The 12,645-nt window shown below is 36.1% G+C and overlaps 1 protein-coding gene across 2 annotated transcripts; it reads left to right on the top strand.

Moving 5' to 3' along the window:
- Window positions 1-33: 33 nt before the first annotated feature.
- MAT2B (methionine adenosyltransferase 2 non-catalytic beta subunit) lies at window positions 34-8,166 on the top strand. Of its 2 annotated transcripts, none has more exons than XM_058170639.1 (7): window positions 34-193; window positions 2,023-2,217; window positions 2,676-2,790; window positions 3,069-3,221; window positions 4,951-5,144; window positions 6,106-6,219; window positions 7,545-8,166. In XM_058170639.1, the coding sequence occupies exons 1-7, from the start codon at window positions 131-133 to the stop codon at window positions 7,713-7,715; spliced, it is 1,005 nt and encodes a 334-aa protein (XP_058026622.1). In that variant the 5' UTR covers window positions 34-130; the 3' UTR covers window positions 7,716-8,166. The 2 variants fall into 2 exon arrangements, with proteins under 2 accessions (XP_058026622.1, XP_058026623.1); XM_058170640.1 differs by lacking the exon at window positions 34-193 and adding an exon at window positions 454-1,448.
- Window positions 8,167-12,645: the final 4,479 nt, after the last annotated feature.

The following is a 12,645-nucleotide window of genomic DNA, read 5'->3' as shown; positions in this document are numbered from 1 at the left end:
GCGGAGGAAAGGACCAATCCGAGGCTCGGCTGGAGGAAACGGGTGGGCTTTGGGCGACGGCCGCCGCCACAGTCTAGCTGAACGCGGGCGGAGGCGGAGGCGGCGGCGCCTACGGATCAAGGCAGGAGGGATGGTCGGGTGGGAGAAAGGGCTCCGCATCCATTTTGAGCCGGGGAGCTGTTGGCTCGAAGAGGTGAGGAAGGATTCTTAAGGCGTCGTCCAACCCCCCCCCGCCCCTTCCTCGTCCTCCCTGCTGGCTTTTCCGTGGTAAACAAACTAGCCGCGCCTCCTCTGCGCCGCCTCGCCCTTCTTCCGCCTCGGCTGCTCGGCTTTGGCGACGGTTTCCTTGCTCTTGCCTATGGAGCGGACGACGCCCTAAAGGGGTCCTCGGAGCTGCAAATGTTGAGTTGGGTTCGCATATCTCCCTCTCCGCTCCGAGAGGGTTTCCTTCCCGTGCCTGGGTTTATATGGCAGTTTTCCCTCCATGCTCCCTCCAATGTGGTTGGATCGGGACGCCCATAATCCCCAGCCAGCATTAGTTACCGGTGGGGGGGGAGGAGGTATTAGAGCTTGGGGTTCAAATCCAGCTTCAGGGTGCCTGGTTGGGTGAACGCTTGTAAACACTCGGGGCGAGGGAGCGAACTAGCTAGCTGCGGAGGGACTTTCCTTGTTCCCGTTAGTTCTGCGTGGGAGGAGAGTTGTTAAAATAAGCCACTCGCACACGTGATTGTTTAAATCGCTGTTGAATGAAAAACAGCCTATCCCGGGAGGCGAACACTTAAACTGCAAATGTTGCATAAAACTAAATATTCACAGTTCCATTATCATGGGCCTAGTTAAAAAAATACCTTACAGCAGTACTGTGGTTCTAATGAAATTCCTAAGGTTTTTTTCTCTCTAATGGTTACTCTGGACAGACGTGGGGGCTCTTTTTCTTGACTGAGGTGGGATCAGTCATTTGCATCCCCCCTCCTATAAGAATGCCTTACTTTTTGCCTAGCCTGAAGTAATCATTCCTAGTTCTTAGAGTCACAAAAAGTAAAGAAAAATGCTGATTTTATTATTTGTCAAGGGCTTTTTCTACTTCAAGGACAGACCTTGTATTTGTTTAAACTAGTTTAAGTGCTTGATAGGGATATGAAATTCCATTAACCCTTTGCTGATCAGCTACATTTTCAGAGCATTTATGCCCTTGCTCCTAAGTTTACATGGAACACCAGACAAATCTACAAATCAACAAAGGCAAGATAGAACTAGCAATCTAAAAAAGACGTCATGAAAGAGTAAAGAAAAATACCTCTCAGTATCAACGTTGTGTAATTCCAATAACTATTCTTTATAAGCAGTTGGAATTACAATTAGTGTACATCAGCTATAATTCCAGAAACCTGCTAAAAGTCATTGATCCGTCTGGAATGGAAATGCTTTCTGGAATAATTATAATTAAGGTAAAACTTCAGTAGAAGTTTTGGTAACTCTGTTTCTCCTTTCTGTCTTTAAAGAATCTTGATAGAAAAACCTACTGGTTGATAGGTAAAGAAAAGTAATTTTGTATTGTTTCATTTTTTTTTTTTTAAAAAAAACCCGTCTTGGAAAGATTTTGTCTTGACAGTTTCAAATAGAATAAAAAGAATACATAATTTTTTTCAATTAACCTTTTTGTAGATATCAATTTCAATCATATGCAATGAAAAGTTATAGTCATCTGTAGTATGTTATCTTTCTGTATGTGTGTTAGCACTTAAACTACCATAATCTGACTCATATTAATTTGATCCTGTTCTGTTATGACAACATCAAATCTGTGACTACAAACTTGGGGGGAAGGTGTACATAGTACGTTATCTTTAATAGTTGAACTTTATTTACCACACAGATAATTATTGTAGCTGCTGTTCTGTGGCTTACGTTCAATTGAATGTAAAAATAAGGGAAAGAGATATGCAAGAGAAGCATGCAACAGTTCTGGAAAAAACACTGATAATTTTATACGACTATAGATCATATTTTCTTTTGTTTTAGGAAGATGTTGATATCCCAAATAGACGTGTCCTAATTACTGGTGCCACTGGACTCCTTGGCAGAGCTGTTTATAAAGAATTTAAAGCAAATCATTGGCACACTCTTGGCTGTGGTTACAGTAGAGCTCGACCTCTGTTTGAACAAGTTAATCTTTTAGATTCTGCTGCTATTCACAGTGTAATTCAAGATTTTCAGGTGAGAATTTTTAAAGGAAAGGAAATGTTTCTTATATTGTTCAGAATTGCTCAATAATTTAACAGGTTTTCCTAAATACTAGCATATCTTATTCATTATGCAGCAGGAATATTCTGCTTTTAAACAACTGGGACTTTATTTATTTTTTAAAAATTATTTAATTAGAAAAAATGATATTGCAGAAAAGTAGTATTTTATTGAATTTATTAAAAGTAGGATCATAGTGCTAGAATTCTTTACTTCATGTTGTATGTTTGAAATCCTTTGGAATGGAACAAGGAAGTAAAACTGCTAAACAGGGAAAGAATTTTGGAAGGATAAATATTGTATACATTCTGGGGGATCTCAGGTAAATTAGTCTTTCAGCAATATAACAAAGTTTTAGGTAGATAACGGATATTTAAATGAAAGTTCAGTGGCCCTGTTTGAATGAACTTACTCATATGTGTATATTCCAGCCTCATGTGATAATACATTGTGCAGCTGAGAGAAGGCCAGATATTGTAGACAGTCAACCAGATGCTGCTGCTCAGCTCAATGTGACTGCTTCAGGAATTATAGCAAAAGAAGCAGGTAAAAAATACTGATTTTTTTTAAATAAGGTTAAATTATTATCTTCTATATTCAAAGTGTAGGTAGTTCGACCAGAGTTGAAGCATTTCTGTCAGTTAATTTTATAACATGGCTTGTTAAAAGAAGAATGTGGGATCTACTGATTTCTATTTTAAATAGAAGGTCTTTGGTATAATTTAGCAAGTTTCTAAGTGGTATAATTTACTGAAGAACTGAAAGCCAGATGGAATAGTCCCTTAGTTACACATTTAATTATGATAAATATCTTTCAAATTTAGCTCAAGTGGAAGCATTTCTGATCTACATTAGTACAGACTATGTATTTGATGGAACAAACCCTCCATATAAGGAGAATGATGTACCAAATCCTCTAAATCTCTATGGCAGAACCAAACTAGAAGGTGAAAGAGCAGTTTTAAAAAACAATGAAGGTAAGTTTATTTTTGGGTATACATTTCCCCTTCTCTCTTTTATTTTTTTATAGCAGTGAAATACAATAAAAACAATAAATGATAACATTACAATAAAAAGATATATTATTTTGGTTAAAATGAGCTAAGAAGAAAGGAAGGGAAAATCCAAATAATTAATACAAAAGTAGCTCAGGCCTTAGACACCTAGACCATATCAAAACGTATTTTGACATCTTTTTAATAAGATTTGAAAAAGGATTCAAGAGCCAATCTCTTGAACTCGATACCTAGAATGTTGTATTATTTTCATCTACCAAGATTAATTTTCCATTGAAATTCCATATTTTTGGAATGTTAATTCAATGCCACTTTTATATCTTTAACTACTACATTCCCCCCATCCCCAAGTTTATGTTCACAGATTTGATGGAGTCAGAACAGAACAGGACCAAATCAATATGAGTCAGATTAGTTTAAGCGCTAACACACATACAGAAAGAATCTGATATCCATCCTTTTCTAAAGTAATCTTTGGAAATTCCAGTAGAAAATATTTCTTTTTAATTACTTAACATCTAATTCATAAGATGTTTCACTTCTTGGATAAGAATGTCTTCAAAGAAAAAACAAAGTCCAGTTGCCTTTTGAAAAAGTACCTTTGGAATCATGACCTGGATGACTAAGAATTTCTATAGGCTTTTAGCTATGCACTTTGGAATGAACGCCCTTCGAATGGTGTGGGGCTATGAATGGATTTCCAGGAAAAAAAAGCAGACTACAGGAACCATTTGCCCTTCAGTTTGAGGTGCAGATAACAAAGACACTCATCTCCAACAGCCTGCCTTCAACAGTGAAAGCACAAAGAGCAGAAAACATCCTGCATCTAAGAAGGCCCAATATCTGTTTGCACTACTCAGGTGACCCTTAGGACAGGGATAAACCTCCAGGTTGCCTCAATGACTCTCTAAAAGAATGCAAATGACCATGATCTTCAAGGAATATAAATACTTCCATTTTTCACCATCCAGTCAGAGCTGAAGAAGCTTCTTGGATGAGAAGTGAAACTGTGTTTTCAAAGAAAAAAAACAAGGAATGCCTCTTGAAAAAGCACCTTTGGGAAAACCATGACCTGGATGACTGAGAATCTCCATAGATTTTTTGCTAGTTGGATGTGTACATAAGAATCGGCTTGCTATGTTCTTGAGGGAAAAATTTAAAGAATGAAAGAATGTTAAATAAATGTATTATGGCTAACTGATAATTAAAGGTAACATACTCTGAATGAGTTGTGCATTACATAGATAATAGAAATAGGAAAGGCTGAAATGAAATGAAAAGTTGCAAAGACTTTGTATTTTGAATTTTTAAATGATATTTCTTGTATATATTTCAGAACCTGTTGAATTTGTAAGGTCATGTTGGTAGTTTCCCAGGTATTATTACCTTAAGAATACTGCACTATGAGATATTTTATTGTCAAGATTATTATGGGAAACAAAGCTGGAGTTCATTTTGACACTGAAATTATTCTAGGAAACATTGCCAGAAGCAGTTTTGAAGCAGTTTCCAGCCTTTTTGTTGTTGTTGTTGTTCACATATCTTATGTAAAATAGTTTGGCTTATCCCAGTTAAATTTGTCCCTTTTTCATTTTTTCTATTGGTGTGAAATTTATAGCATGCTGGGCAATTGCGTGGATATGTATTTTGATTTGTGCAACATTTATGGCTTTTCTTTCTTTTGTCTTAGGTGCTGCTATCCTTAGAATCCCTATTTTATATGGAGAAGTTGAAAAGTTGGAAGAAAGTGCTGTGACAATTATGTTTGATAAGGTGCAATTCAATAACAAATCAGCCAACATGGACCACTGGCAGGAAAGGTTTCCAACATATGTCAAGGATGTAGCCATTGTTTGCCGACAGCTAGCTGAGAGGAGAATGGTGGTAAGAACTTTCTTATAATGTAGTATATCAAAGTTTGAAGTACTACTTCACATGTTCAATGTCTACATATAATTTTTTTATGTATTTGAGGTTTCAAAAATACATGCAGACTTCCTAGAACATGTCTATCTGATTACAGTGAAATACGAACAATGTAATTCTGATTAAAACATGTACAAGTTCACCTGGTTAAAATTTTCGATACAATGTATGATACTGTAGTTAAGATTGATATAATAGGTAAATAGGAATTCTATGGTGGCAGAACAATAGTATTGGTGGAAGATGAAAAATAAAAATAGAGATTTTTTTTTATGCTTATCTGAAAAAAACATAGCTAGTTGATTCAAAGTTTTAAACAAAAGTTCTTTCGTCAACTCCTCCTTCCTGTGTGTCTATATATTCTGTGTGTGTGTGTGTGTATTGCCAATTTTGAAACATTTTAAAAAAGAAATAGCTGTGATTAAAAATACACCTGTCTTTCTGATGTTCATTATATTTAGGAAGCTTCCTGCTGTCAATCTAAATGCTGTGTGTTCAGGAGCTGTATTCATTTAACACTTAAAGCATCAGATAATTCTAACCAAGTCTAAACTTTTAGTATTCAGAGAGCTCACTGAGATTGTTTTTAAAATGTTGCATCATATTAATGCATCTTGGAGTTCTAGAAATTATGTGTAACAATAACAACAAAAACAGTTGTAAAACAGCCATAACTATTCTTTTTGAGTTTTTTTCTAGTAACACTATTGTGTACAAAGTAACATGTACCTGAGTTGCATACATGTATAGTAAGTATTGCATTATGTAGCAGAAAAATATGTTCTAATAATGCAAAAAACAGTGCATTGAATTAAATGTTGCTTTTGATAATTATTTAGTGGCTTCCCACAAAGCTTGTAATTTATATTCCCCTTCCTGAAAATGAATTCAAATTGTACGTGTTTGTTGCTTTCCCAAGGATCCATCCATTAAGGGAACATTCCACTGGTCTGGTAATGAACAGATGACTAAGTTTGAAATGGCATGTGCTATGGCTGATGCTTTCAATCTTCCTAGTAGCCACTTAAGACCAGTAAGTAATTAATCGGAATGAGCTAACTTGTAGTTGGTAAATATTTGGCATTTTTTTAATATACTGCTATGGAATGTTAACTTGAGGAATAATTCTCTTTATCTAATTTTGAAATTGATTAGCCAATTATTTGATCTTCCTTTGGCTCTTTGAGAAGCAATGTTTGTTTTTGTCGTTGCAATTTTAAGTGATAACCTTATAACAATGTAACTCAGAAATTTCAGCTGCAATTAAGATGGTATTTGAAAAGGATGAAAAATTGCTTTTTGATTATAGTTTCTCATATCTCAGTGAGTAATATCTGAATTGTCCTTTTACGTTGCCTTTTATGTAAACACTCACCTAATAAATGATTGCATGAAGGCAAGTGCAAGAAATTCTAGGCACCTGAGGGCCTGGAAAATTAGAAAAGAAAGACTTTAAAGTATATCAAATTTATTGAATATAGAAATGAATTCCTCTATATCTCTTCTGTCTACCTCTAGTTTTCTAATAAAGTGAAAATTAAGGTAGAGGTAGAACTCAACTTTGAGCCCAAAATTTCTGTTGCTAAGCAAGACTATGGTTAAGTGAGTTTTGTCCCATTTTACGGCCTTGTCACAATTATTAAGTGAATCACTGCAGTTGCTAAGTAAGTGATACTATTGCTAAGTGAATCTGGCTTCCCCATTGACTTTGCTTGTCAGAAGGTTGCAAAAGGTGATCCCATGACACCAGAACGCTGCAAGCGTCTTAAATATACACCTGTTGCCATGTGTCCAAGCGTTGTTCACATAACCAAGAGGATGCTGCAACAGACATAAATATGGAAAATAGTTGTGTCACTTTTTCCAGTGCCATTATAACTTTGAATGATCCTTAAATGAATGGTTGTAAGTTGAGCACAGCTTATAGCAACTTTTGCTCTATTTACAGTCAAAGGCTACCTTTAGAACATAAGCTTTCAAACTTGGCAGCTTTAAGACTTGTGGACTTCAACTACCAAAATTCTACAGCCAGCTGAAGAATTCTGGGAGTTGAAGTCCACAAGTCTTAAAGCTGCCAAGTTTGGGGACCCCTGCTTTAGAAGCTTCTTTTCAGGAGACACAAATGACTTTAATGTATGCATGTACCTTTGATTCAGTGACTAAAATATGGATAGACGTTTTGGCAGATAATCTGTGATTCTGTTCTGCACTTTTGGCAGATTTCAGGATTTCTTGCTGATATTATACTATGAGAGAGAAAAGTGGTTTTGGGATGGGAGAGAGAGGATTTTTAGAAACTACTGCATTTCAGTATTTTTTTATTCTGAATAATAAGCACATTCATCTTTTAAATTAAAGATTACAGATAGCCCAGTGCTGGGTGCTCCTCGTCCTAAGAATGCTCAGCTTGACTGTTCCCGTCTTCTGATGCTGGGCATTGGTCATCATACTCCGTTTCAAGTTGGGATCAAGGAATCACTTTGGCCTTTCCTCACTGACAAGAGATGGAGACAGACAGTGTTCCACTAGCTTGTAAATATTTTAGTCTAAGTATGGTTATATGACGCACTTTTTTAAAAAGGGGAGAAAGAATAGTTTTGTATTCAGCATTCTGTGTTTCAAGTTGAATCAGGTAAAAAATATGGTCTTGCACTAGTGAAATTGTAAGAAGTGTTGATAAAAAAAATTAACCGTTTGAAGCTGTTAATATATGTTTGTTTATCACTGGCTTATCATAAAGATCTAGTGATCTACAATTATTGCAGTCATCAGTAACATGGAAGGAGAATGTTTCTTCACATGCAATTTTTGTGTTTAAATTGTTGGATAGAATCTTTCTTCGCATTTATTTTCTTGATTACTATAAATAAACATGGTAATGCGGAACTTCAATGTTTCCAAATGCAGTTTGAAATTAAAATAAAAAAGCATTGGAGCTGCTTTAGATATGATTTAAAAATTCTAATAAAATAAAACTTTATTTTTGTTTGGAATGAATGCGTACTTACACTTCACATGTTGCCACATTTTACTGCATCTTGAAACTCCAAATTGCATTAAACAGTTCAACATCCCTTTCTCAAAAATGCCGTTGTAAATGCACACTGAGGTGTATTAACATTAAGTAGATGTTCTCTACTATGTCGTAAAAGTACATTTCCCTGCACTTTAGTTAATAATATTTAAAGGCAATAAAATCCTGAAAATTATTCAAAGAAATATTAATTCATTAAATTCCAAATAATTACATAATTTTACTTGGGTAAAGAGAGAGCTGTTGCAGAACAGCTATTTTCAGGCAGTGACATCATTAAGTAGTACATTATAATATAAAAGGCAAAACCTAAAGAATGCAAGTACTAAATAGAACTTGGAATCCATATCCACTTCGTTTATTTTTTAAAATGCAAATGTAGTATTTTTACCTTTGTAATGGGAGTATTATTTACAAGGATTCTGCTAAAACAGAACATAACATACATTGTGACAATACCTTTTTCCTAGTATTCCCTGATCTCCCAAGGTAATGCACTCAAGGGGGAGGGGGATTGCTTGTTCCTATGACTTTTCCTTCAAAATATGCTGATAGAGTGACAATCTAATTAATAAAATAATTTGAGGTGTTTTGGCTATCATTTCCTTCGCATAAGAAAACATTGCTTTTATTTGAAGTCTTGGTAATGCTTTGCTAAATTGAAAATATAAAATTAAATAACTATCATTAACATAATAGGTAATGGTAAAGGTTTCCCCTATGCAGTTGTGTCTGAATCTGGGGGGCAGTGCTCATCTCCATTACTTAGCCAAGGGAGCCAGTATTGTCTGAAGACAGTTTCACGGTCATGTGGTCAGTATGATATTACAGTGCAGAGTGTGCGGCGAAACGCGGAATCCTGTTACCTTCACATCAAGTGGTGCCTATTTATCTACTTGCATTTTCATGCTTTCAAACTGCTAGATAGGTAGGAGCTGGGGCAAGAAAGTTCAACCTTTGCACGGCACTTGGGTGTCGAACCTAGGCTGTCTGCTTTCCAGCTGATGTTCAGCCTACCCTCTGACCAGTAGTAGTTACTTAACTTAGTTACTGGTTCGAAACCATAGTGCCCCTATCACTAACATAATAAACATGTTATATTTATTTAAAAATCTCTTATGGAAATTAGAAGCATGTTTCTTAAACTTAGAAGGAATTACAAGCATATATATTAGAAATTTAATTTAATAGATATTTGTTTTAAAATACAGAATGTAGAGAATACACTTTTATATGTACTTCAAAATCGTTTCAAATTAATTAAAAAGAACAACAAGATTCCTCTACTTTTATCAAATTGAAGATTCTTCAGATAGCCCACTGCAATCTCAAACCAAACTCCAGGGACTCTTAAGTATGAAGTTTAACTATTATAAGCCAACAAATTCTACACGGTATTTGAATATGTTCTTATAAGAATTCTCTTTTTATAGAACATATTAAGAAGGACTTTTTTAAAAAAAAAATAAAGGTTTGTTCATTTACGAGAACTAGAGTTAATACACTCGGAACAATTTAAAAGTTCTTTGAAAGTTATTAACAAAAAATACTAGGAATCGTAAGGGAAAACTACTGAACTATTGAATTTCCAGTAATTTATAGAAATTACAGGCTTATCACTTGAAACAAAAAAACTTGACAATGACCTTCCCTGCCAACTACTGCCTGTTCAACAGGTGCCTATGGACTGTTGAGGTCAAGTTGTGATGTGGCCCAATGTGCTGGACACCACCAGGGAACCAGACACCTCTCTCTCCCAGTTGGTGTGGTTGAGGCAAAAGCCAGGGTGTGGAATGGGTAACATGCCACCCACCACTTGGCCCCGGACCCCGAAACCCAGCAGCCCCATACATTTCTTGCAGGACCTCAATAGTCTGACTACCCACAGTTGTGGAGTAGCTCCAGTTGTCTTCCTCTGAGATTCTCCTCTCCGACCATTGGGGAAATGTGCCTGACGGTGTCGGGTCAGGACCTACATCAGTCGAGACCCGGAGCTCGCCATACTCCAAAGAGCCCAACCACCATGTCCCAGCGACCCCGCGGCCTTCAGGTAGCCTCTTTGATGCCTCCAACAGCCCCGGGGCCACAGCTGACCATTCCTTTGGTCACACATCCATCATAGCCTCTGCCCCATCCTCCGGCATGCCACCACAGTTACCTCTTGCTGCAACAGACTCTTCCAGGTCTGCTGCTGCTAATGAATTACTGTAAAAGATTAGGATTTACCATTTGCACAGGCTGCATAAAACATTTGGCTTTATATCTTTTTTTAATTATGTCACAATATGCTAAATTCAATTTATGTGTACATGTAATTTAAGTAAATATAATTTGATAGTTAAAAGTCCCATTAAGTCTTGGGCCAAAGTTAATGTTATCAAAATAAAGACTACACTGAGATTAATATATATATATTAAGAGGTTTAAATGTTAATTCCAACTATAAACTGATAATGAGAAAAAAATTACGGCGGGCTAAGCCCCTCAAATATCCTTGACAAAATTGAAGTTACTTATGATAATGATGCTTCAATGTATCATATTTTCCACTATACGATCTGGTTTTGTTTTAACATTTTTGGAGGGAAGAAAGATTTATATCCCCTTCTTTTTGGAGACCATGGTGACACAATGGTTAGAATGCAGTACTACTCACTCCAGGAGTTCAGTTCTGAGCAGCTCAACATAGACTCAGCCTTCCACTCTTTCGAAGTCAGTAAAATGAGGATCCAGATTGTTGGGGGCAATATGCTAACTCTGTAAACCACTTAGGGAGGGCTATAAAGCACTATGAAGCAGTATATACCAGTAAGTCTAAGTGCTATTGCTACGTACTGTATGTAACACTCCTGAAACCTTAGCAAGATGTAGGTCTCAGGTATATTAAACGGGGATGTTCATTTCCGAGTTGGAAGCTGCTATGGACATTTGGCTGTTCACAGGTTAGTAAATATATTTTTCATACAGAATAAAAAGAAAAAAAAATCATGCTGGGGAATAAACCACATTTGAAAGTAGTGGGGAAATTGTTCTAGCAGAATACTTGAATTAAACAAGTTAGCTACACTTCAGATAAATCAATTCATAATGGTTGCTTTGAAAATGCAGAGAGGTTGAGTATTGAATATGATTTATTTTTAATACTCCCTGGAAATATATATGTAGAAACAGCCTCAGATGTGCTAGCAACCTCCCAGGTACCTTATTTAAATCCCTGTTTATATTAAATAGGGATGAGCATTGACATTAGCAGTGTAAGAAATTTGAAGGTTCATTAGCTTTTATGATCGTTCAGTTGTACTTTTGGTTTCAATTAACTACATACAATATATCAAAACTCTTGCTATGAGCAATCCTATTGTATAAAAAATTTCTTAAATTTGGGATTAAACAGCAGTAAGCATTCTTTTAAAAAAATATAATTTTGTTTTAGAAACGAATTTAGGAAGCTTATAATGTGACTGGTTTTCTAGGGAACAATTTCCCTAAGAGTTGCCTAAATCACCGGAAAATTGCTGCATACTTTTTGATTGTTGGCTAAAATCACAAAGTTGTTTATTTTAAAAGATGGAATAGTCATTAATTGAAGAAGCTGTCGAAAATATTCTGTGAAAATGAGCCAGGAAACAGTTATTCAAGTGTGTGTACAGAAAAATATGGCTAACCAGCCTTTTCTTTGGAATAAACTAATCCTTGACAGTTGAACTGCTGAATATCTCAATTGTCCTATAAAAATATAGGATGCAGTCCTAGTAAGTAGACAGAATGGAATTGTTTCTTTGTTCCAATTATAGAATGATCTCAGTAATCTGAGTGACAAGCCTTGCATAGCCCATCTACCAGTGGTGGAATTCAAATTTCTTTACTACCGGTTCTGAGGGTGTGGCTTGGTGAGCATGGCAGAGGAAGGATGCTGCAAAATCTCCATTCCCACCCTGCTCCAGGGGATGAATACTGCAAAATCTCCATTTCTTCCCCACTCGGGGGCTAGCCAGAGGTGGTATTTGCCGGTTCTCTGAACTACTCAAAATTTCCATTACCGGTTCTCCAGAACTTGTCAGAACCTGCTGTGTGCTAAATAGCACCTCTGCTGTGTGAGTGGGAAGTAGAGGGAGGCAGGGAGGGAGCAAAGTTTGTGGGAAAATCACACATTTTCATAACCCAGAAATATAGTTAGTGGGTATAGAAGGCTAACTGCTCTATCTTGATGTGGCAAAGACAGATACCAAAATGTACATCTTATAAGTCTGTGTATAAATATTCACCTAACAAAACATCTCTAGTTTGCATAAGTGTACTTTTTATGCAATGAGAGCACATTATTGAAAATTAAGCCTTATAATTTTTAACATATTAATCATCAAAGAAAAAGTGGAGAAGCTTTGTCCAATTATCATAACTACCTTTCTTCCCTGCTTTTTATAT

This window comes from Ahaetulla prasina, chromosome 2, assembly GCF_028640845.1.
Source record: "Ahaetulla prasina isolate Xishuangbanna chromosome 2, ASM2864084v1, whole genome shotgun sequence".
NCBI lineage: Eukaryota > Metazoa > Chordata > Lepidosauria > Squamata > Colubridae > Ahaetulla > Ahaetulla prasina.
This window is presented reverse-complemented; position numbering and strand designations above follow the sequence as displayed.

What these genes read in the sequence shown, in the direction of transcription:
- MAT2B (XM_058170639.1), top strand. Translation starts at nt 131, where the DNA reads ATGGTCGGGTGGGAGAAAGGGCTCCGCATCCATTTTGAGCCGGGGAGC. An exon ending in GTGTAATTCAAGATTTTCAG is followed by an intron (nt 2,218 to 2,675) that starts GTGAGAATTTTT and finishes TGTATATTCCAG; the next exon opens with CCTCATGTGATAATACATTG. An exon ending in CTAGTAGCCACTTAAGACCA is followed by an intron (nt 6,220 to 7,544) that starts GTAAGTAATTAA and finishes TTTAAATTAAAG; the next exon opens with ATTACAGATAGCCCAGTGCT.